The sequence below is a fragment of the Talpa europaea genome, assembly GCF_964194135.1.
Source record: "Talpa europaea genome assembly, chromosome: 2".
Taxonomy (NCBI): Eukaryota; Metazoa; Chordata; class Mammalia; order Eulipotyphla; family Talpidae; genus Talpa; species Talpa europaea.
In genome coordinates, this window is record NC_140068.1 from 75,721,482 (window position 1) to 75,748,711 (window position 27,230).

The following is a 27,230-nucleotide window of genomic DNA, read 5'->3' on the forward strand; positions in this document are numbered from 1 at the left end:
CTTGAATGACACACATTTGTTAAAAAAGCCAACAGCAATTGGTGGTGAGGATGCAGAATAGAGGAACCCTATTACACTAATTGGTGGAAATATAAACTGGTGCACACATTATAGGCAGTAATCTTGATTTACCTTAGAAAACTAAAAATGGAAATACTGTTTGACCCCACAATCCCACTCTTGGGCATCTACCCAGAGAATGTGAAACAGTTAATCCAAAAACTTAGCATTTTTTTTGCAGCATTTTTTGCAATATCTAGGTCAATGAAACCGTATGAGTGCCTCTAAAGTGTATTGGATCAAAAAGATGTGGTATTTCCATACTATGGAATATTATTCAGCTTTAAGGAGTGGCAAAATGCTGCCATTAACAGCAAAATGGAAAGAGTTTAAAGGAATTATGTGTGGTAAAGTAAGTTGGAATGACAAATAACAAATATTTGACAGTTTGTACAATTTGAAAAAGGAGAATACTTACTAAAAACTAGCACAGAGTAATAAATGAGGTTAAGGGGGAGAGGGATAAGGAATGGTGAGGGTAAAGAAATTTATCAGTCATCTGTAATAAATGAATTAGTGGAAAGGAGCTATACTAAGGATTTGTTAGTTTTGTTTAAATTCAAGTTTCTGAAATATTATTAAATGTAGGGATGAAGAAAAAAGAATACATGCTGAAAAATTCAAAAACTAGTTAAGAATGGTATTGAATAACAATAAATAAGGACCATTTCACTGTGACATTGACAGTTATTGATCACCAGATAATTAGCTATTGAAGATAGAATGTCAATTATTCTTCTCGCTCTCAATGACTTACACATATTAAGACATTCTCTGTAACATTTGCTGCGTAAATGAAAGTATTGAGTGAAGAAATTGTGCCCTGGAGCATGATGAATGTGAAGCAGGTTATATATTCAGATCTATTTAAATAACTTCTAATATCAATATATTAAAAATTTTTAAATCCAGTGAAAAATTGTTCACCTTTGTTCAATTCAGGACAATTAATTTTTAAACACAATAAATTCCTAATGCAATTAAGCTTTTGAATATTTTGAAAATAAATTAATATAAATTCAAACACATCTGGTTATATATTTCTGTAAAATTGGCCTAAACGATGAATAAATGCTGACTTAGATGATTAGCACCATAAAATAAGGACAGAAAAAGGTCTTAACTTTATTTAAACTACTTATTTCGAATGTCTTGTTTTCCTTTGGTTATATCTCAAGATAAATTTTGCAAAGTAAGCTTTTTGATTTCCCACTAATGTAAGATAATATGTTCTATTCATGCTCTGAAAATTAATATAGTTCATATGAATACATAGTAAGTGTACATTTCTCCTAGTTGACATTAGTAATTCATTTTAAAAATTATATATTTTGAATAAAATGCTGCCTGAGAGATTATTTTTCTTATTTTATGTGAAAAAACTTATGATGTATTATATGTCATGTCAAAGACCAAGCATTTTCCTAAATTATAGCCAAAATTATTGGTAAACCACAACATATAAGTAATTAAAGGTTACAGTTGGTTGTAAAAATACTTATAGTAGCACTTAATGATTAAAATATGAGGTTGTTATGGAAAGTTGCTTTGATTGCTAGTCTCCTCTTTTAGAAGTCAGTCTCCCCTTTTCAAGGATTCAAAACATTAGAATGAGGTTAATATCACTCCAGATATAAAAATGTTGTATTGCATTCTGTGGAAATACATATACATTTTTAAAAATGGTATTGAGTTTTATAAAATGAATATGTTTTCCCATGTAAACAGTGATCTAAAGGACATTGTATTGAAAATCTCATATATTCTATGAAGTTTTTATATTAAAATCCAGGGAACATTCTTCTAGTAAAAACCTGTTTGACAGTCTGATGAGTAGGTATGATTTTTAAGTATATACCTGAAGTTGTTCATTGAATTAAGTGCTGGGAGTAAAAAGTAATAAATGTGATGTGGTCCTGGCTTAAGGAATTCACAGTTTCACAGAGAAATTACTTGTAAATGGCACATCACAAAGTGACAAAAGTGCTGTATTAAAAGTACAAAATGCTAAAGGAGATGTGGGAAGAGGTAGTGATGCCAAGTGAGTGTTTAGATTGGGTCTACACTGATGAAAGACTAATTGTTCTCTAGCTAGGGGAAGAAAGATCAGGAACAGAAACCTAAGGACTTTTTTAATATTTTATTTTATATAATTCTTAAATCATTTTTCATTTTTGTACAATGTATGCATTTTCATTTTGATTATATTCCCCATACAATTGAAAGTACATGGTTTGCTTAGTGTGTGTGTGAGCACAGAATGCAGTGTTTGTTTGAGGTTGACAAGAGACTAGATTAGAATGTGGCAAGGAACAGAAAAATACTGGTTGATCAATTTTTAGTGACATTTAAAAAAATTACGAATTTAACCTTCAGGCTTTGAGAAGCAGGTACATGTCAGAGTAATGGAATTTATTCATTCAATAAGGAAAATTTGAATGCTCTGTTTAGCCAGAGAATAAGCAATCCCAATAGAAAAAAAAAAAACGTGTAATACTCAAATCTGTGTTTGTTACAAAGACAGCATGGATGTGAAAGATGGGTTATACATGAGTCTTTAAGGAAACTAGTTGAAAGGCTCTGTCATAAGTGAAACGATGACAATGAGATTGTAGTAGTAGCAGAGCGCTGGGAATGGAGAAGCTGGATTTCTGAGGAGCTCCAGAGATGAAATCAATAATAGGACTTGATGACTGCTGCATGTAGAATGGTGATTACTGGGGAGTAGTTAATGTTTAAATGGTTATGTGTTCTTGTTCTAGGGTGACCCAAAATATTGTGGTAGAATGGAAACTATAAAGTTAAGTTGCTTTTTAGCCGATGTTTTTTGATATGTTTATTTTCTTTTTGTTGAGTTGTATGAGTTCTTTGCAGATCTTGGATATTAACCCCCCTAGATAATAGCTGTGCAAATATTTTTTTTTACCATTCTTGTAATGTGTCTTTTTCATTTTAATACTTATTTCTTTTACTGTGCAGAAGTTTTTAAGTTTGACCTAGTCCTAAATGCTTATTTTTGCTTTTGTTTCTCTTGCTTTTGGAATTGAGTCCCCAAAGACAAACCCAAAGCTAGTAAAAAGACATTTACTTTAAAGTTTAAGACTTAGTTTCTGTCACTTAACAAGGTTCAAAAGAAATCAACTTGACCTTGTCTCTTGTAAAGTACCACTGCTGAGTGCTAGATGTCAGTACTATGCATGAAATTCAGTATGTTGTTGATGGTGGGTTTCATATCTAATTTTCTAATATCTAATTTATCTAAATATTCTAATTTTCACCATGGCCTCATTTTTGTCATTAAATTTTTTCATCCTATTTTTTTTATTTTCAAATGATAATGTTTTACAGTTTTGAAATGTGCATAACACTGTTCTAGTAAAAGAAACATTGGCATATAAGTCGTGGATGTATCCTCCATAATTAACTATCTACCCAAGGATGTAGTATTCGCCTCTGAAATATTGTACTATATTAGTTATAATGATCTTTGGATTTAATGACAGACAAGAGTTCAGTGAAGCTTCATGTCCAACTCCCAACTGCAAATAAAGATGAAATTTGCTAATAGTTATTGTCCTTTTATTATATGCCAGGATACTCTTCTCAGAACTTTGAATAAATTGAGTCATTTAACCCTGACAACAACATTATATTATACCCATTTTACAAGAGAGCAATATGACACACAAAAATTAAGTAAACTGGTAAAGTGAACGAGTCCATGTGCAGGAATTAGTCACTGCCTAGCACATAGGACGTGTTTAGAAAGCAGTGACTCTAACCATCCTTGATGCCAAGTGTCCCACAACTAATAAGTGACAGATACAACACTTTATAAGGAAGTTTGTGTTCTTAAGACTATACTAGGTTTCAGGCCTCCCTGGTGGCGCAAGGGATTAGGCACCGCACTATGCAGCAGTCCACAGCCTGTGCAGCATAAGTTCAATCCCCGGCTGGCTAGAGAGAAACCCACATGGCCTGGCAGACCTCTCCTCTCTTGCCTGCTGCTCCCCTCAGCAGTATATTTCGCTCAGTCTGACTGTTCTGCTCCCCACTCTGTCTCTGGTGAATTCTCTCACCTCCCTGCATCTCTGGCCTGTACTCCAGCTCTTGTGTGCACAAATAAATAAATAAATAAATAAATAAATAAATAAATCTTTTTTTTTTTTAAAGACTATACTAGGTTTCCCTTCATAAAATTTGATGTTCATTTTAAGGTGGGCATTTGAGTAGGAGGGAACAAATGAAGCCCAAAACACTTAAATGACTTGTCCAAGGCCACAGAATGAGGGTGTTAGGATTGAAAGCTAGTACAGGTTGATGATATAATATAGAAATTAAATGAGTTCACAGAGTTAAATTCCTGGTGCTTGCTCTCCACAGCTCCATGGGGAGAGGAACTGTGCGCCAGAGACTTAACAGGATTGGAATTTGAATAAGTAGCCAGGAAAGGGGGACCAAGTGGGTACTGGTTTTAAGGTGGGTATTAATTTCACTGTTTTATTACACTCAGGGTATTAAAAAAGAATGAGTAGTATTTAAAATTATTAAATATGATTGGATTGTTGAAAACAGACACAATTTTTAAATCAAGTTTAGCAGTTACTAATTCTATTTCATTCAATTTCAATCATCAAAATAATTATTTATGTAAGTACTTAGTATTTGCAAATTTTCACTTCTGACTTACCATTGAGGGATCTGAAATGGTTATTGATATCCTCAATAAAAAGGAAAACATAATCTCATGTTATAACAAGTTCTCATTCTTTAAATGCTTTGGGAACTTTATCAGTAGTCTTGCTGTAACTACTGGACTTGGTCACCTTGAGTCTCAGTGACCCATTTTTTAATGTATTTTTTTATGCATAAGGTGACCCTGTTATCATTTAAGCTCTGTTTTATTTTTTTGTTTTTTTAAACTTTTATGGTTTATCTTTTTTTTTTTAGATTTATTTATTTATTTATACAAGCACTGGGTACAGTCAGAAGCGCGGGAGGGTGAGAGAGCTCAGCAGAGCCACAGTGGGGAGCAGAGCAGGCTGAAAGACCAAAGTACACTGCTGAGGGGAGCAGCGGGAGGCAGGAGAGGTCTGCGCGCCATGTGGGACCCTCCTCCAGTGGCCAGGGAGCAGCTAGGGATTGAACCGGCACCGCAGAGGCTGCGGGTAGCTTCACAACCCAGCGCTCAACCGATGCGCCACTGGGGAGGCCCTAAGCTCTGTTTTAATAGAAATCATCCACTTCATTTTTCTTTGTGGAAAACGTAAGTGTTGGACACAGTTTCCTTCTCTACTATGTTAATTACTGACTGAAGTACAGGGATATAAAAATGAGTAAACCGCCTACTCATAAACTATCATAGGAGACATATATGAAACATTATAATCAATCTAATATGATCATTATTGCCAGAGAGGTATACACAAAATGCTAGTTCCCATAATGTCATTGATAGATTTGCTTATTTAAAAAAAAGTTAAGGAACTGAGAGCAATTAGCTTGCTTAAGATTATATACTAGGAAGTGGCAAAGTTGCTTTTGAAGCACCCAGATATGGCTTCAAAAACCACCAGAAAACTAAAATGTATTTTCATTAGTAGAGATTGTTGGCTAAATAATTAATAATGCAGGATATTAAATTTTAAAATATTGTGAAATATTATTTATCACTTATTTTTTCATATATTTGAGGCAGTTTATAATAAAAGCATGTGCAAAATAAGAACAAAATATTGGAATGTAAAATAGGCAAAAAAGTTGAAAATAAGGTGAAAGAAAAAGAATCACACAAGAAATCCTTATTCAGGGCAAGTTGGAAATTTTTAAAGCAAAACTGAACTCTGATCATCCTAGAAAATAGTTAAGAAAATACATAAAACTTCATTATCTTTCCCCAGAATATATTTTATATAAGTATACTTATCTAAGTAATATTTTAAAGAAAAGTCTTGCTCTATCATTTTTATCATTAAGTGCAAGACTACAGTCATGACTTACCAATTTTTGAATTTTTTTCCATATTTTTCTTTTGTATTTATTTATAAGATATGTTATATTAGATCTTTGCACTTACAGTTATTTATTTGAAAAGTGAGACTATTATTAACTGATCCCACAGGGTTATGATGTAACATACACACACACACACATAATAGGATATTGATATGGATATATATGACTATATTTACATATACATGTAAAATTACTGTTGATGTTTCTTCACACTTTTTGTTACTGAAATTTGGAAGTTTTTTTTTTTTCACATTATGTTGATTGAGATAAAGTAGATAAGAGAAATCCCACCGACTGGGAGAAAATTTTTGCGCACAACACAAATGATCAAGGACTGATCACAAAAATCTACAAAGAGCTGATGAGACTCAACAAAAAACAGAGAAAATAATCCAGTCAAAAAATGGGCAGAAGAGCTAAAAAGAAACTTCTCTAAAGAGGAAATGCAAATGGCCAAGAGGCATATGAAAAAGTGTTCAACATCATTTGTAATCAGGGAAATGCAAATCAAAACTACAATGAGATACCATCTTACACCAGTGAGAATGGCACATTTAAAAAAAAAAAACAAAACTAGTAACAAGAAATGTTGGCAAGGATGTGGAGAAAAAGGAACTCTCCTGCACTGCTGGTGGGAGTGGAAACTGGTCCAACCACTATGGAAAGCTATGATCCAGCAATTCCACTCCTAGGTATTTACCCAAAGGACACAGAAACATCAATTCCAAAGAGCACCTGCACCCCTATGTTTAGAGCAGCACTATTTACAATAGCTAAGTTTTGGATACAATCCAAATGCCCAAAAATAGATGACTGGATCAAGAAGATGTGTTACATATACACAATGGAATATTACTCAGCAATCAAAAAAGATAAACTCATGCTGTTTGCAGCAACATGATGGAGCTGGAAGGGATCATGCTCAGCGAAATAAGCCAAAAAAAAAAAAAAAAAAAGAAAAGAAAAATACTGGATGGTTTCACTCATAGCAGGAATCTAGAAAACCTAAGTAAGGGACCAGGAAAAAGAATAACTATGAAAGAAAAAATCAAAATCAACAAACAACTATGAACCAGAGACACACTATGAGGGGGTGGGGAAAGGAGGGTTTGGGGTCAAAATAAGAGGGGTGCAATTGTATGGGGAACATAAAAATTAAAAATAAATACCCCCCCCCAAAATAAAGCTCTACAAATGTGTATTTCTACACCCTGACCACCACAAGTGTGCCAATATTCCTCTACCATGTTCCATTTAGTTTACTGCTTTTAAAATTAAATTTGAATTAATAATTGTTTTCTGGATTTCTTTCTCTTTAAACTTTTTTTTTTTTGCATATTGAAGTACAACTGTTTTCTGCAGATTGGTCTTTGTACCCTGCCACCTTACTGAATTTATTTATTATTCCAATTACTTGTTTAGTGGACTCTTTAGGGTTTTCCATGTATATTATCATGTCATCTGTAAATGAAAATTCTACTTCTTTTCTTTTTTGTATTCCTTTTATAGCTTTCTCTTGCTTGGTTTCTTTAGCTAGAACTTCCCCTTAGCTAGAACTTCTTTAGCTAGAAGCCCCCGTGAAAACATTTATGCATGAGATATGTCTGTGGTGACCCTGAACAAGCTGCCAAGTAGACTAAGTTGTGGCCTCCCATAGCTTCTCAGTGATTACATCTTGGAGGTCCCATGAATCATGTGGGAGGAGCAAGTCTTCCCAGGCTTCCCAGTGTGGTTGTGGACACTCTTGGACCCACAGATCATGAATACAACTGTGAGGATCTCTCCACTGGACCCAGTCTCTGCTCACCTGTGTGTCCCTAGTGGAAATGTGGAACACACTATGCTTTCCATTGAATTATGTTCTCTCCTTCCCAGGCCAGTCAGAGAGCATGTGGGGCGATTGGGGAAAGAGCCTGTAGCCCTCCCAGTGAACTGGCACCATTCCTGACTCACTGTTTCCCAGTCTTTGTATCCTTTTCTGATGGCCTGTGTCTCTCCTTCTTGTTGAGATATTGCTCCCCACTTCCCCAGCTCTATTCCAGACGTGACTCCTCCCTCTGCTTATTCTCAGTATTCTTGTGGAAAGTGATTACTCAAAGATCCTGTCTGTTCACCATCTTCACCCCCTCCCCTGGAATTTGAAAATGTTTATCTGTCTGATTAATATTACTAAAGCAAAATTTATGCTAAATAATTTTCTCGTACTCTTTTATTATTAGGCTCACATTTCACAACAAACAATTGTTATTTGTGTAAATTTGCCTGTTTGTTGTGGATAGAGTTTGAAATGTTGGAATCACACTGTATTATAACATATTGGTGACTGAAATTTCATGCTGGAGGATTCTAGAATGAGGAGGAAATTTTTTCTGCTCTATTTGTACTCTTTCTTTCTGTTAACAGTAATCATTAAAGATTTAGTTCTATATTCAAATACAAAGCGCAGAAAGCATTTTACTTGGAAACTAAAAGTATATAATTTGAAGGTGGGACAAGTAAAATAACCTTTATTCAGTGATATTAGGTAATACAGGTCATTCATGCTCCATTTATAATAAAGAATTCTAATCACTCGGTAGTTCAATATCATGTGTATTTTAAAGTCCCTTCTGAAAATGTCCATAACTGAAAGGATATTTTACAACCTCTTATTGACTTTTGGTTTTCGACGAGCATAAATTTCAAAACAACTCAGTACTGGCATCATTCCTTGTCATTCCATTTAAAGGTTATTTACATTTTACTGACAATAACTTGTTTTCTTCCCAGACTAATTCCACGCCTTTAATTCATTTTACAGCTATACTGTACATGTAATTGTTCTTTTATATTAAAAATATTTTCAAAGTCTGTATGGTAATTCAATGTATCTTGAGACTTTTAACGTTTCCCTAGCACTAGATGTTTTGTTTGCACATATTTTAACTTTGTCTTTCCCTTGTATTTTAGAATAAGTACCCGGAAGAGCAAATATTTCACCTTTTTTGAAGATATTTAGACATAAAATCTCTATATAATTTGTCTCACTAAAAACATATTTAGTATTATTTAGCATGTCATTATAATAAGATTGGTCATATGATTTCAAGATTAAATAAGTTAGTGTACATTGATGAGATGGAACGCCACTAGGGAAAATGCTGATTTAAGTGACTAAAGCTAACAAGACATTTAAACAACATTAAAAATTAATTGAAAAATTAAAAATGTGATCAGATCAGATGAATATTCTAAACGTGTGTATACACACACACACACACACACACACACTGAATCAACCTTGACTCAACGACTACTTGCTAGAGGCTGTCCTTTATGCTCCCTTCTCTCCCCCTTTACTTTCTGTACTTGGTTAAGGTAGGATGTCTTCTACTTTCTAAATTCATCCAAGTCTAGTTACTGGTGACTTGTCAATCTCAAACACCTCATCATTATTTTCTGAGTTTTACTCTTTCCCCTGTATAGTTAATTTTCCAGACATGGGGTAGACTGTAACTCAGTATTATTTAATGAGTTAGTGGGATAATAATTACTTTCATACATTAGCATGAGAGAATGATATAAATGAAAAATTCCCTAGATCATGCAAAATATGGAATGACTATTGTATAATCAATTTAATTTAGAAAGATTATTTAAAATATATCATTGCTTAATTAAAAATTGATTTTAGACCATTTATGGTTAAGTAACTGATTTTTGCTTGAACTATTTAATTTTTTTGTGTGTGCAACTATATGTCATATATTTTTTAAAAATGAGTTTATGTAATGTACCAATTGGAAAAATATAACCCCAAAAAAATAACTTGTGTGAGGCATTAATATATAGAAACAAATTAGCACACCAATTTATATCTGTTAAAGATTACAAAATCTCAAACCAACCGTTATTCTGGAGGTCAGAAAAATTCTAGGCAGAATTTTTTTTTAAAGATTTATTTATTTATTTATTTATACAAGCACTGGGTACAGTCAGAAGTGTGGGAGGGTAAGAGAATTCACCAGAGTCAGAGCAGAGAGCAGAGCAGGCAGAAGGACCGAAGTACACTGTTGAGGGGAGCAGCGGGTGGCAGGAGAGGTCTGCGCACCATGTGGGACCCTCACCCGGTGGCCGGGGATCGAACCGGTGCTGCAGAGGCTGCGGGCAGCTTCGCAACCCAGCTCTCAACCGCTGCACCACCGTGGAGGCCCACTAGGCAGAAATATTTTTGCAAGCCACTGTTAAATACTCAATATACTTACTTTAGCAAGTATGGATTGTGATTGTAGGTAAAGTGACTTAATTATGAAGATACGTATTAGCATTTTTCAAGTCTCTTTTCCTGAAGTTTTATTCATATTTTCAGAATAAATTTAATCCAGACATTTAACTATTTGACACTGATTTTTACTTGCTGTTACAGAATATACTAAACCGCAATATGGCAGATACTACAATTATTTAAAAACATTAGAAAAATTCTTGATATATAAGAATTATACAATAAGATTCTTCAGCTCAGCCAGTTGCAGTCCTATTTCTTTATAGTGCTTTCTTTACTTAGGCAGCAGTTTCTGGCTCCCACTTCAGTGAGATTTGTTTTATGACTCTAATTTAAATGTTACTTGTCCTTTTAAGTTTTAATAAAAAAGCAAGTATGATTTTGCTAGACACTTTTCTAAGCACCTCGCTTATATTAACTTATTATCCTTACAGCACAAAAGAACAAAAGATTTTTTTTTTTTAAGTCTCAGATATGAAACTGGGGCAGACATATGCTGTTCATATTCTGCACCCTGAATTTTAACCACTGTATACTGGAACTAATTATTTTGTTGCAATTACTTCTAGTCTGTTGAATCTTGTTTGATTGTTTGCTCCCCCCTCTTACTCTCTCTCTCTCCAGTCCTCCCTCCTCCCTTCCTCTCTTTCTCCCTTCCTGCCTTCTTCCCTCCTTTACAAACCCTTCTGCATCCTGCTCTCTCCCTCTCCATACTTAATAACTGTTATCTATTCTTTACTTCAAGCAGAATGTTCTTGTTCATCTGTAACAAAACTAAAGTAGCTGTCACATTCTTATTTTACCTTAGAGCTTTTTTTATTTTAATAATTTATTTATTTTTATATTCCCCATACAATTGTACCCCCCTTATTTTGACCCTAATCCCTCCTTTCCCTGCCCCTCCCCCATAGTAAGTCTCTGGTATATAGTTGTTTGTTGATTTTGATTTTTTTTTCATAGTTATTCCTTTTCCTGGTCACTTATTTAGGTTTTCTAGATTCCTGCTATGAGTGAGACCATCCAGTATTTTTCTTTTTCGTTTTGGCTTATTTCGCTGAGCATGATTCCTTCCAGCTCCATCCATGTTGCTGCAAATTGCATGTGTTTATCTTTTTGATTGTTGAGTAATATTCAATTGTGTATATGTACCACATCTTCTTGATCCAGTCATCTATTTTTGGGCATTTGGGTTGTTTCCAAAGCTTAGCTATTGTAAATAGTGCTGCTATAAACATAGGGGTGCAGGTGCCCTTTGGAATTAATGTTTCTGTGTCCTTTGTAAATACCTAGTAGTGGAATTGCTGGCTCATATAGAAGCTCTATCTTTAGTAGGTTGAAGAATCTCCACACAGCTTCCCATAGTGGTTGAACCAGTTTGCACTCCCACCAGCAATGTAGGAGAGTTCCTTTTTCTCACATCCTCGCCAACATTTGTTGTTGCTAGTTTTTTAATATATGCCATTCTCACTGGTGTAATAGAGCTTTGAAACAGTATGATTGGCCAAGAGCAAGAAGGGAAGCAATATATACAGGTGATTTTATGGTGATAACAATTATCCAAGAAATATATAATAAATTAGTAAGACACATTTTTCAAGATTTTTCTACAATACTGAATTTTCATAATACAATGTATTCCATGTAAAGATTCTAGTTACATTCTCTCCTATCTTGTTAGACCCCATTAAGCCAAATCAGTATTATTTCTCAGCTAGACAAATACTGGTTGGGATCCTGGTTTCCTTATAGTCTGCTATGATTGTTTCTCATATTACTTCTGATGTATCTTTACAAATAAAAATCAAATGACTATCTTTTCGATACAGTCACAATAAAAAGCAGAAAATTTCATATTGTCTACATGGGGTTTTATATGATCTGTCCTAAAATCATATATCAAACCTTCTTTAACCACATAAATTTTTTTGCAACTTGCTTATCCAAGAGTAAGTCAAGCTTGTTTCTTCATCAGATTGTAAAACTTGGCTTCTCTCTTTTCTCATGGCTTAATCATCGTCATTATTCAGGGCTCTGTGCAAATATCCTGTAATTATAAAGTTATAACCCCACCCCTTGACTTGTCCTTTATATTCTTAATAGATTTATTGTATTTATTCTTTAGCCCATATATGAATATGCCTATGCACATATATCCATATTTGTTTGTTCTTTCCCTCATCAGAATATAGATTTCATAAAAGCAGAGATATTTCTTATTTTCCATTCTATCAGTGGTAGAGATAGTAGAGATTCAAAAATTATGGAATCAGTTGATTTTAAAAAGAGAGACTGGATTAGTGTACATTTGCTCAAAAATGACTATCTTTGGAGTATTTTCGTAGGTCAAAACTAGTAGTTCCTATCAAGCACCTAGATAATTTCATGTCTATGAATATGAATGTTGCATATACAGCTCAATCTTTATACAATTTATGGTGATACAACTTCTTAATTGATTTTAAGTTTAGTTAGAATACAAAATAAACTATTTCTCCTTTCTACTCTGTTTTAGATAATGGATGATTACCTACAGATATTTTTAAGGAATATTTCTTGATAAACATAAAACATATAACCTTTAAAATATATTTTCTCTTTTGTCGTTCCTAGGAATGCTATGTTACGAGGTATTTTAAATAGCTAAAGGTCATATTCTTCCACATACTTGGTTGAAGATGTTAAAAATTAATTAAATGCATCATCTGTTTTGCAGAAGTCAGACAGCTTTAATTATCACTTTTTAGTTTTAGTTGACAGAGGTCATCTTATATACAGTAGCAAGGTTCCTATAGCTATTAACAGGGTGCAATTTCAGTCCCTTTATCAATATTCTTCAAATATATTAAGAATGAGAGTAATGAGAACATTTATTCTAATTTTGATGACGTCTCATTTCAATTATTGTTTTTGTGATTTCTTTCAGAAATTGAAAAATTTCAAGGTTCTGATGTAAAAAAAGAAGATGAAGAAAAGAAATATCTTGATGTCATCAGCAACAAAAACATAAAGCTCTCAGAAAGGGTATTGATTCCAGTCAAACAATATCCCAAGGTACTGCATTATGTGCTTTGTACTTATAGAATTAAGGTAAAAGTAATAAAATGACTATCTATTTCATACATATCCATTAATGAAATAAATATTTAATGCTTCATTATATAAGTATATGCAATATATGATACTGACACTGAAGGTGAAAAACTGCTTCTATAATGAGAGTAATTTTCCACTGAAGGCTATGTAGGATGCATAATTAGATATTTTAATCATTTATTTAACATATAAAGGGTTCTACAGTTATCCAATTATGCATACTCAATTTGATTGTATTTTGGCTCTCATTAAAGTGTATATTTTTATTATAAGAGGGAATTGAGCTAACAATGATATATATATACATTTAGCCAATTAGCAGGGAATTGTTATATCTAGAAAATCTATAGATTCTTTCTTAGACCTTCGGATTTTAACCTCTAGTCTCTTGTATTCACTAGACATTTTGTTATCACACAAAATTTGAATCACCAGTTAAATTCACAAACTGCAATGAGTAAAAAGAGTTTGTGTCTTTTTTCAAATAAATTAACTAAGCTCAAAATGGAAACTCAAAGATTCAAGCTGGCAATTTACTTTCTGAAGAGTGAATCTGAAGCAAAGACCATGTAATTAGCCTAATAACAAAGATTATAGAAATAAATGCTGTGGTTTACCAATTGTCTTCTAATATGATAAATTTTAGGAAATACAATTAAGTGGAATGTTGTATTTAAAATTACTTCAAACAAGGATAAAACTGTTATGGCCCACCAAACCATAAAATTTAACTTTCCAATGGGGTTTTAGGACATGTAGAATTTTGTTTTTTTGTGAAATTTTTTAGTTAGTTTTATTTAATTGCAGGAAAGATGCATTATGTATGCATATATACATATAGATTTAAATTTTTAAATTAAATTTATTAGATTTATTTTGTAATCATTAATATTAAATTGCAAAGTCATAGAAATATGCATGAAATTTTTTATATTCTAATAAAATATGGTAGAAATATAATGGGTTATGAAGAAAAATGTTTCTTTTTTAGAGGATCTTGATTAACCCATTATAGTCTAGATTATAAACTTCCTCCTTTAAATCATGTTTAAGTATGATATAGGCTTTTTTTTAAAAGATTTATTTATTTATGCATACAAGAGCTGGGGTACAGGCCAGAGATGTGGGGGGTAAGAGGACTTACCGAGAGACAGAGTGGGGAACAGAACAGGCGGACTGACTGAAATTCACTGCTAAGGGGAGCAGCGGGCGAGACAGGAGAGGTCTGCTGCACCATGTGGGTTTCTCCCTGGCCAGTCAGGGATCAAACTTGTGCTGCAGAGGCTGTGTATTGCTTCATAGTGTGGTGCTTAGCCCCTTGCGCCACCAGGAAGGCCTAAGTGTGATATAGGTTAATACGGTTTCTTGGAATAACATTTTCTACAGTTTGGATGTGGGGAAGCTAATCTGAGTGAATATATGTGTCTCTTAGAGGAAATGTATAATATTGAATGAAATAAAAGGTCCAGTGACAAAACAGAATGTAACTCTTTCTGTCAAATTAGATAGGCAAAGTGTAGAAGGCATTCCAAATTCTGATGGCCAAGTGACAGTGTGTATGAGATTTTATCCTGAATTTTATAATAGTCTGCATTGATTTAATATAATGAATGTTGAAAGCAATATTTTATTGTGTCAATTTTTGTGTGAATTTTTTTTAAGCTTTATTTATGCATACAAGACTGGGATGTAGGCCACAGGTGCGGGAAGGTGAAAGGATTCACCAGAGACAGTGGGGAGCAGAACAGGCAGATGTACTGAAATACACTGTTGAGGGGAGCAGTGGGTGAGACAGGAGAGGTCTCTGCACATTGTGGGTCAGCTCCCTGACTGGTATTTCAACTCATGCTGCAGTGGCTGCCATTAACTTCATAATGCTGAGGCTTAACCCCTTGCACCACCAGGAGGCCCAATTTTTGTGTGAGATTTAATTTCATAATTTACAGGTAGATAATCAAACAGCAAAGCTACATATTCATATTGAAATAAACCTGATCTCATGAGTAAATTTCTGTACAGACTCCTTAAACTGGGATTAATTCTGGAAATTGCAGAATATATAGTTTTTTTGATATATGAGGTAACAGATTATGGGATTATGAATTTCTCAGGGACATAATTTTGTTAAGAGGGTATTATTTAGAGAGGTTGTTGCTGTTATTTTTTTATTTTAGATTCTACTCTTTTTTTCATTGAACCATTGCATTTTCCCCCTGAATACATGTATGTATACATGTATAGTACAATACACTATGTCTTTTTTTTTTTTTATAAATTTTATTGTTATATTCCCCATACAATTGCAGCCCCCCATTCTGACCCCAATCCCTCCCCTCCCGCCCCCGCCCCCCTAAAAGTGTCTCTGGTTCATAGTTTTTTGTTGATTTTGATTTTCACTTTCTTATAGTTATTCATTTTCCTGGTCCCTTATTTAAGTTTTCTAGATTCCTGCTATGAGTGAGACCATCCGGTATTTTTCTTTTTCTTTTTGGCTTATTTTGCTGAGCATGATCCCTTCCAGCGCCATCCATGTTGCAGCAAATTGCATGTGTTTATCTTTTTTGAATGCTGAGTAATATTCCATGGTATTTTCTAAAGTATAAATTGTTTTTTGATAATATTACATAAAGCTATTAATCATTAGGTGTTAGTTTTCACATTCTTCCATAAGAAAAAGCTAACACAAATACCTGCATATCCTAAGTCAAGTTAAAAACATCAAGCAACTCAATATGGGACGCCATGACCAAGTATACATGTGCAAAGTTTAAAGACAATGACTGAAGACCACTGCTTGCCTGATACAAGGTAGTAAAATGATTCTGACAACAATATGCAGACAAGTAGGAGATACTGAAATTTAAAAAAAGACATAGTGTATTCAAGAAGAACAAGAAGATCAAGAATACACTATGTCTTTTTTTAAATTTCAGTATCTCCTACTTGTCTGCATATTGTTGTCAGAATCATTTTACTACCTTGTATCAGGCAAGCAGTGGTCGTCAGTCATTGTCTTTAAACTTTGCACATGTATACTTGGTCATGGCGTCCCATATTGAGTTGCTTGATGTTTTTAACTTGACTTAGGATATGCAGGTATTTGTGTTAGCTTTTTCTTATGGAAGAATGTGAAAACTAACACCTAATGATTAATAGCTTTATGTAATATTATCAAAAAACAATTTATACTTTAGAAAATCAACCATTTTTATTGATGAATAGAGTGACAAACCACTTTATTTTTTAACAGATGTGCATTGCATACACCTAATTATCACACATAAGAGAGCTTTTAAAGTCCTTTTATAAAAAAAGAACACTGAGAAACAGAATAGAATCATCTATCAAGTTGACCTAGTTTGGGTTTTATTGTTTTTATACTTTAACAATAAAATTGCAACAACTCTTTGGAAACCAACTCTATTTGAAAAATGGTGATTCTCTTCTGCTGAATGATCATTGCCCTCTTTGCACAAAAATATTGAGGGATTGAGTTAAGGTTGCAATCACTAAATGTGAGCCATATTTGATGCACATTTTTAAAAAATATTTATTTACGCATACAAGAACTGGGGTACAAGCCAGAGGTGTGGGGGGCTGAGAGGATTCACCAGAGACAAAGTGGGAAACAGAACAGGCAAATTGACTAAAGTACACTGCTGAGGGGAGCAGTAGGCGAGTCAGGAGAGGTCTGCTACACCATGTGGGTAGCTTCCTGGCTGGCTAGCGATTGAACTCATGCTGTAGTGGCTGCGGACAGCTTCAAAGGTTGCGTCTTAACCCCTTGTGCCACCAGGGAGGCCCCTGATGCACATTTTTGAGCAGCAAAATTTGTGTTGAACAGGACATAATAGTATTTATAGAGTTAAAATACAGTCTTTTATAATAAATGTGATTTATCCCTTAGGGGGTACTTTGGACAAGGACTTGCTTTTCAGAACATCTCCCCTTGATGCCTAATGTCTGTTTGAACTAGTAATTAAAACTGTGATAGAACAGTCCTCTCCAACAATGGGCATGAAATAACCCTGGGAATTCTTGCAGAAATGACCTTATCCTGTCCTCATTACATGATTTTTTGGTATAAATTTTGTTTCAGTTAACATCAATGCCAAGTTAATTTGCTAACTAAACTGAGTAGTACATAGAATTGAAATACAAGTTGAAGATCTTAAATTACAGAAAATATAAGACTGCTGTTCTAGCACATTAGGAATGATTTATGGGGCCTCTCTGGTGGTCCAAGGGTTAAGACACAACCTATGAAGCTATCTGCAGCCACTGCAGCATGAGTTTGAGTCCCAGCCAGGGAGCAACCCACATGGCACAGCAGACCTCTCCTGATTCACCCCTCTGCTCCCCTCAGCATTGTACTTTGGTCAGTCTGCCTGTTCTGTTCCCCACTCTGTCTCTGGTGAATCTTCTCACCCCCTGTACCTCTGGCCTGCACCCCAGCTCTTATATGCATAAATAAATAAATCTTAAAAAAAAAGAATGATTTATCTGGTGCCTTATGTTTAGTCACTGAAGTTAGGGCATATATTCCATATTATTAAATTATTTTAACACTTTGTCTTACTGTTTTTAATATTTTGGTAAAAAGATTAGTAAAGAAATTGATTGATGATGATATTTAGAACATCTGTTTCCTAACAAAGTCATGCAAAAGGCTCTTTCATCCTTAACATTAGCTCTCAAAGCAAATGTACATTTGCAGTGTTTCCTAGTATGTTTCACATTTTTTTTTTAGATTTCAACAATACTAATTGCTATGCATGTTATAGTCAAAAGCAGTGGTTATAACTCATTGTTCTCTCTGTAAACTTTGCATATGTAAACTTGGTCATGGTTTCCTATATAAAGTTGTTTGTAATGTTGGAAGTATGCATCTTGAGTTTAGTTTCTGTTTCAATTGCCTGCATCATGATTTAGTGTTGACATGCAAAGCTATTGTATGTACAGGACAATAAAAGAAACAGTTTGGATTATAATTTTTTTTTATCAATGGAGATAATATTCTTCCTTGGTTGAATGAGAATAAAGCCATAATCTCTTATACCTTAACCAAAAAGTCTTTTATGGACTTAGGGAAGAAGAAGTACATAAGTTGCTGAAGTTATGTTTTGTTATTGTTTGACATGGAAAAGAAATGACTGTGGCCAGCCTGAATTCACTGAGAAAGCATTAGAGGATCAGAAGGAAGAGAGCTACTTGTTGCTTCCTACACTGTACCTATTTGTTCACTCACCTTGGCAATTCAGCCTCTCAATACCTTTTTAAAATATCTTTTTGATGTTGCTTCAGAATCCTCTGAAATACATCATCCCAGTTTTTCAATTAATTTTGCCCTAAGGTCCACTTTCTTCACTTGAATTACTGCCAACTTTTTTAAATCAGTGGATCACCAGGAGTATAAATTGGCCCCCAATGTGGCCCCTCTTAAGATCAAACAAAGCCATGTTTCCCTGTGCTGCCTTTCAAATCAATTCCTTGTGTAAATTAATGCAGAAAATTGAAGTTCCAAAATATATTCAAAAGCACCACACATGTTCTATATTTCATCTTACTCTGCTCAGTCGCAGAGAGAGAAGTCACCTTCTGTGCCTACTTGTAAAACGTTTCCTCAGCCAAGTTGGTTTTCCTACAGAGTTTGTTTCCTTCTTTATGTTTTGAAAGATGAAATATCCATATCCAAATCCATGATGAGTCTTATTTTTTCTAACTTTTTAAGTAGCTATCAGATCATTTAGGAATGACCAATAGAGGCTCAAGGTTACTAACTGTAGAAGTTATAACCACATTTCAAAGCCAGGCATACCTACCTACCTATAATCTTGTAAACACTTCTGCTTTTATAAGGATTGAGATTATCTAAAAGTCACTCTATAGCTTACATATTAAACTTGTTTTATGTTTATGAAATAGAGACCACTGTGTAACATCACCTTTAATTTTTCTGAAGGAAATTAAAGAGGGAATTTAATGGGCTTTATGATTTTGTTATTTATACCAGTTTCTTAGTCTCTTACCTGTGAATTTAAATCTCATTTGAGAAAATATATGACAATCGGGTTCACACATCCTTGCAGAGAAAAAATCCTAAGTTCTTGTAGACTGAAGTTTTCGTCCCATCTCACTTTGACCCAATTTCTTCCTAGTCCTGAATTCTATGTGCTTGGCACATCCATTTTCATGGGTTCATCACACCCTCACAAAATATGTCCCTTAGAATGCCTTAAATAATCTTTCCTTTCCTGTGTCAAAACCTTTTAGGGGATCTTCAGTCTGTTTCAAAGAGTTATTTATTTTCCATCAGGTTATTTCACATTTACCCTGAACTAGAAAACTACAAAACCCTTCAAAAAGATCATTAAAAGGTAATGCCTTTTGAAATGTGTTAAAACCTGTATCCTTTCTCAAATGTCTCTTAAGAGACCAAAGATCTTCCTTCTCATATTCCTGTCCACAATTTTGCCCTCTTCATTTGCCTGTTTGCTTATTTAAGGGAGTTTTTAATAAATTCCTTTATATACATTAGAGCACAGATGTCCATCTATCATTTCTTTTGTTGTTGCTGAAGAAATGGCTTTCTATGTAGCTATATCTTTGACACTAGAGAGAGAAGAGAGATCACTATTAAAATTGAGAAGCATTTCATTATCAATTGAATGGGTTCCCATATTATTTTTGACCTCGGTAGACTTATTGACATGTAGAAGAAAATAAATTAGATATAGATTCAGGCACTTTGTATTTTGAGATTAGCACAAAACAAACTATCTAGAAAGGATACAAGGAATAAAAAATTAAGGCGTCTTCTCTTCCACAAGTTATGTAAACATGTAAGCAACCGATAAATTTAGTTTAAAGTATAAAATAGTCTTAGGGTATAGGAACAAAATGTATTCATGATATGTTACCCAGAAATCAAGATTCAATTATGTTGGGTAGAAGTAATATAAAATCTTACAGGTCCAAGTTTTTGGAAGCAGTTGAGCATCTAGTAATTTATTTTACAATTATATGTTTGCATATGTACTATTAAATTAATGTATAAAAATCAAATAAATTATCTCTCTTAATTATAAAAGGTATATATGTCTAAATTGATAGATAATAAATAAAATGGAGGGAATTCCCCTTTTTTAGATTTACTTGTGCATATAAGAACTGGGTGCAGAGGGGAGGGTGAGAGGATTCACCATAGAAAGAGTGGGGAGCAGTACAGGTGGATCTACTGAAATACACTGCTAAAAGAGCAGTGGGTGACAGTGCAGAGGTCTGCTGTGCCATATTGGGATAGCTCCCTGACTGGGGGATCGAACTCTGGGCACAGCATAGAGCTGAAATTTAACCCCTAAGCCAACAGGGAGGCCCGGAAACTCTCTTTTATTGCAGGCTCTTTTGCACTGTGTGACCTAATTATTATTAACTTGTTATTTTCTAATAATCAAGATATTTTAGAAATAGGGTCAACTAACTGCAAACATTTTAAATAGGAAAAAATTGATTCTATTTGAAATTTTTCCTGGGATAGAGAGACAAATAATAAAAACTAAGAATCATTGAATGTTTGGATATATATCACATTTTATATTTTTAACATATACTTACTCATTTAATTGTCACAACAATCCTAATAAATTTGTTCTTCCAATTTTATAGATAAGAAACTGAGTCCCAAAGGAGCTAGCATGCCTCACTCAGATTAATAGAAAATAACCAATTCTAGATTCATAACCAGTCACTTTTATTTCATTATGTGTTTTTTGTTTTTTTTTTAACCTCGTCACACTATGTGGCTTTAACACAGTGAGGAAACAGTCCTAAGGGGCAATACCAAAGTTGGAGTAGGTCACTTTCTATGGAGTAGGTCACTTTCTACAATTCAAGACACCACTCAGGCCATTCAAGGTTCAGCAGCAACGGGCTTTATTTAATGAAAAGGGAATTGGGAAAAGACAAGGAGTTTATAAAACCACAAATGGCCTGTTCTCTCACCCCAGGTAGTGTCTGTAGTGACCAGTAATTTCAAACAAAGTCTCCTTGTTCAAGATGGCACTGTCCCATCAATGAGGCCTGGAGTTGGTAGTATACTGATCAGCAAGTTACCAGGGTCCAACTCACAGTGACAGCTGGAGATACTGAAAGGTGGGGCTGTGGAGTCGACACTGAAGCAGCCCACAGCAGCAGTCTGAGACCAAGCTGGACAGTACTGGATGCTGGACTGGACAGTGACTGACTCAACAGCACCGGGAGGCAGTGCTGGAGAACCAGGGGTGGTGGACAGCTCTCAAAGGTGACCAGTTAGTGTGCCAGTTCATTGATCACTAGTGCCAGTCAATACCAGTCACCATGCAGTGGTGTTAGAGACACCAGTGCTACAACTCTTTGTAAGCTATTGATATGAACCAATCAATAGACAACAGCTCTTTGATATATTGGGCTAAGGCTGATGGTGCTCCTTGCAGGTCATGTCAGAGGAAGGGCCAGAGGCAAGTGCAGCAGCCAGGTCTCTGTGAAGGTTTGTGGCAGTCTGGAGATATGGAAGTCATTGAAGATCTGTGGAGGTCTACTGAATCCCACAGAGGTCATCTGCTGAATGCTTCTTCATTCTTTAGAGACTGGCTGCTCAATGAGTCAAGCTGCTTCTTGCTCTGTCTTATATCCTCTCAGGGTCCCCCACCCTACAAGCCTTTGTTGGACCATTTTTTCAGTACTAATCACCTGATTGGTGCTGGTTAGCACCAGTCGACTCACTTCCATTTTAAATCTGAGTAATTAACTAAAGGTTTGAACGACATCTGGAGAGCTCTAACCTGATTGTTCCATTTATGTTCCTGTACATTTATGTTCCATTTATGTTCCAAGTACAAAAGCAAGAAGCCCGGCCCCTGCCTAGACCAGCCTGCACTCAGGACAGGGAAGGCTGGTGGGCTGGAGGCTCTAGGGAACAACAGCTAGAGCAGGCTTCAGTGAGCCTGGAGGCACAATGTGTCCAGTGCCCCTAAGCTGGGATCCCGTTTCAGTTCTTTTAATATAAAGGAAACAAATGACATCTTAAAACATCTAGTAGGAAATATGAAACAAAGCATGAGTCATAAAAATCTATTATGAACTTAAAAAACAGATGAAAATATTATCATTTTGAAAAAAACATTCACCTCTGTTCCTGGTTTATAAGTAAATAGAGCGCTTGTATGAAGACTGTATTCTAAAACTCAAGTTTAAGGGAACAATTGATTCTTGTTTTTTAAAGATTTATTTATTTATGCATAAAAGAACGGTGTACAGGCCAGAGGTGCAGGGGGTAAGAGGATTCACCAGAGACAGAGTGGGGAACAGAACAGGTAGATTGACTGAAATACACTGCTGAGGGTAGCAGTGGGCAAGTCAGGAGAGTTCTGCTGCTCCATGTGGGTCACTTCCCTGGCCAGGGATCAAACTCATGCTGCGGTGGCTGCAGATAGCTTCTTAGTACTGCCACTTAACCCCTTGCGCCACCAGGAGGCCCAACACAATTGATTCTTAATTAAGGGTTTTATTTGTGTATGTGTGTATGTGAATACCCACTATATTATCAAATACTGAACAAAATACATTGAACTTATATTCCTTCAAGAACATTCTGCTGAAGAAGACTAAGGTTTAAAGATGTTTAAATTACTTTTCTGAAGTCACACAATATGTCAATGAAGTTTTAATGTTGGAATTCAGGTCTGTTTGCATCAAAGCCTCTCTTCTTTGCATTAAACTTGCTATGATTCACTTTTTTTAGTATAAAGAGACACTGAGATAATTTTGGACAAATACCAGTAAGATGGCGCAGGCCCACTCATGGAAAAACAGAAAAGCAGATGTATTTCTCCTATTGTGTTAAGTGAGGCAGAAATAATAGACTCATTAGTTGGAATGTTTCTTATAGGTTGTACAGTTTAATCTACTAAATTCAGGAATCATTTTTACGTTATGTGAGATACTCATTAGCCTGTCTATAAATACCTTTAATGATTAAAAAGAAAGTTCATTACATTGTAAGGCAACTGGATCTAATACTGAGTAGATGTAGCTGTTTATTTTTTTTCTTGTTAAAATATGTCTTTATCCCAGTAAGTTGGGTACCATTGGCCCTGATTGTGCCTTCTGCGTCATTAAAGAACTCACTTGAGATTTTTGAACCATGGTCGTATTAAGACTTTTGTTAATATATTGTCTTCATTAAGCTTCTGGATGCCACAATTTATTTTTATGTCATGTTCTAAAATTTATTCCATTTTTCAGCTTCCTCTGCTGGTTTATCCTCTCGCATAACTTATTAATGTTGGAGTTCCCCAGGGATTATCTGTGGTGCTCTTTTCTTTTTACACTCACACTCTGGTCTTTCCCTATTGCATAAGCTGGTGATCCAGCCAAGGTAGATGTGGAGCAGCCGATTCAATATCACCACATGGATGTCTAGACAGCTCAGATTCAGTGGTTATTTTTCTTACCATACATGTCCTTTGCATACTCTCTGCCAGTCTGAATTGTTGGCAGTGTTGTTCTTTTACTTGGTAAGATCCAGAAAGCGGCATGGACTCCTCCCTGACTCTTCTCTTATCCCCCACATAGACTGACTAACCTTTGAAGCAAATCTGGTACTTTTCACTTCAAAACCTATCCAAGAGTCCGATAGGTCTTACTACCTCCTCTGCCATAACCCTGACCTAAATTATCTTTTCATCTCTGGATAATCACAGTAGTTTATTTTGATTTTTTTACTCCTCTATGTGCATCTTCATTTATCCCAAGTACATAGAGCTCCTTTGCCATTTTCTAGTTTTTTTTTTTTTCTGTAGCATGTATTACCTATTAACATACTTGATGATTTACTTGTTAATTTTATGCTTTCCCCTTACCAGAATATAAACTGCAAAGTGCCAAGTCTCCTTGTTCTTGATCAGTCGCATGTCCCAATCACCTAGAACAATGTTTAGCACATAGTAGATGGTTAATAACTATTTGCCGAATGGATGCAGAATAATTACTTATACAGCCTCTTCTCTAAGACACACTTGTTGGAGGAAACACAGTTACTCTAGAGTGAATTTAGAACAAGGATGTCCCAATTATCACCTTCAGCTTCTTCCTACAGAATTTCTAGGGGACCTATCACTGTTACAGTAGTAACATTACAGTTTCTCTGAAGGAGACCCCAGTATCACAGTCTTCATTGGAGTCTCACAGCTTCTATAATTTTACCAGAGACAGTCTTAAGTACAAGAAAAAGCAATTACAGTGAAGTTTTTTTTTTTTAAAGATTTATTTATTTTTATACAAGAACCAGGGTATAGGCCAGATGTGCGGGAGGGTGAGAAGATTCACCAGAGACAGTGGGGGAACAGAACAGGCAGAATGATGGAATACACTGCTGAGGGGAGCAGCGGGTGAGACAGGAGAGGTCTGCTTCGCCATGTGTGTTTCTCGCCAGCCGACTGGGATCAAACCCAGACTGCAGAGGCTCCGGACACTTCATAGAGCAGCGCTCAGCTGCCTGCACCACCAGGGAGGCCCTACAGTGAAGATTTTACTCGACTTGAATGCCAAGATAATCGGTTACTTTATGGAACCAAATTTTCTAATTAAAATGAAGTTAAAAGGTTAACTCAGGAGTTACTTTCAGTTCATTTCTGAATGTAATCTTATGGTTTTATTATTTAATTATCCATTTTTAGTAAGTGCAGTATATTGAACATTATTTGACCTTTTACTGAAGAGCCTACAAGACCTCCATATCATAATTCTGAATATTAATTCAGTTAATTCATTCAGTCATTCAGGAAATACTTATTGGATCTCTATGGCAGACTCATGGCATTTGACATGTAAATGTGAAAATGAAAAAGATACTTTCATTTATTTCAAGATGTTCTCTAGTAGATTTCAAGAGTTGTCCTAATTTGGCCTCCTACAAGGATAGATACAGAAACATTAGGGTTATAGTACTTTACATAAAAGACTGAAGTCAGATTGCCATTAACAATTTCCCTTAAAATCTAGAGGCTAAGACATGAAAAGGTGACAAAGATAACGAAAATAGAGACTATTATTTGAAAAAAAAATAATGGAGAAGAGAGAGGATTTGGGATAGTGGGTTTATTTATTTTTTTAAAGATTTATTTAATTATGCATATAAGAAATGGGGTATAGGCCAGAGTTATGGGGGGTGAGAAGATTCACCAGAGACAGAGTGGGGAACAGAACAGGTAGATAGACTGAACACACTGCTGAGGGGAGCAGCAGGCAATTAGGAGAAGTCTGCTATGCAGGTCAGTTACCTCCCTGGCCAAGGATCGAATTCGTGCTGTAGTGGCCTTGGATACTTTCATAGTGCTGTGTCTTAACCCTTTGTGCCACCAGGGAGACCCCTGGGATGGTGGGTTTACAGGAGCAGAGGGGTACAATCAGGGTAACCTTTATCTTACTGTTAAGTCCTCTCAATAGAGAAACCTTAATTTGTTTTTTTTTTGGTAACCTGTCAATTTTTAGGTTTGGCTTCTTCTCCTGTAGATTTTGTTTCTGGAAAGAAATCTGTAAAAATATATTAAAGCATAGAGGCTTTTTTAGTCACTAAAAAGAGTTATGAAGATATAGTATAATATAATAATAGTATTTTGAAATATATAGACTTAAATTTCAATCACATCTCCACTTTTATCCAACTATGACAATGGAAATTTCTATAAACACCTTTATCCTAAGTGTTTTTCACCTGCAATATGAGTATAAGGATATGCCATGAGGCTTCATTAGAAATACTTAAAAATATATGTGTTTGCCATGGTATCAACACATGGTATAAGTTTTCATAAATATAGGCGTTGAATATTCCTTTTTTTCCCTCTTAACATTCTTTTTGGTGGGGAAGCACCTACTGTCTACCAGCCTGTGTGTATTTGTGATAATAAAATATTTAGTTGGAATGATTTCCCTAAGAGACCTCTAACACTGCTCCTGGAAGGGAGAGCAATTAAGACATTAGTAAAAGCAGGAATAAAATGAAAGTAAAGGGGTAGTTATTATATTGGTATTAATAAAAGCTTTAATTAGATAGTTTATTATGTGCCAAGCAATTTTTTGTGTAATTTATATTGTGATATAGTTTGTCCTACTTAATTATGTCAGTGGAATATATATTGTATGGAGGAGGAAATTTTGGTAGAGATAATTAAATTGTTCCAAGTTATTTAGGGCTCTAATAATGAATCAAGAATGAAGAAAAAGAGAAATCTTAGACATGGTTTTTGTCATTAATACCTGCAATGTTTATTTACAACCTAAATTTCATACTTATTTATTGGATACAATTCTAAAGCATTTATTCATGTATATCCCACCTCCTAGTTAAAAAAATTGGGAGTTTGAAATTGAACTTTATGAAATGTCATAACTGGAAAGTAAATATTCTTATTATATTAAATTAAAAATGATTTTATATAAGTCTTGTTACTGTTGTACTCTTCCACATTCAATTTTCAATGCACAGTAATTCACCACTTTGTGTTAAACACTTGAGCACATGCCTTGACACTATAATTCCTATGTCCTCTTATGAAGTCCCATTTTTTTGAAATAGAAATTGCTGCTGTTAATCTGTTTTTAAGTACAAGTACTAACTAAATGAGGGTGAGATGTTTTGCATTTAAGTTAGTTGGATATTGTGGTATAGTTCCAGAACTATTTAACAAATATTGAACCTTCAGAAAACTTCATTATCTCTTGTACCAACAGTAACTTTTCTTCTTTTGCATGATAGACT

General features: G+C 34.8%; 1 protein-coding gene across 1 annotated transcript in view; it reads left to right on the plus strand.

Moving 5' to 3' along the window:
* KHDRBS2 (KH RNA binding domain containing, signal transduction associated 2) overlaps positions 1 to 27,230 on the plus strand; it is a gene marked incomplete at both ends in the record, with an annotated part of 457,143 nt that overhangs the window by 69,541 nt on the left and 360,372 nt on the right. Inside the window, one exon of the mRNA XM_084256497.1 lies at positions 13,263 to 13,390. Within this exon, the coding sequence (XP_084112623.1) occupies positions 13,263 to 13,390 (128 nt within the window). The remainder of the gene's footprint in view (positions 1 to 13,262; positions 13,391 to 27,230) is intronic.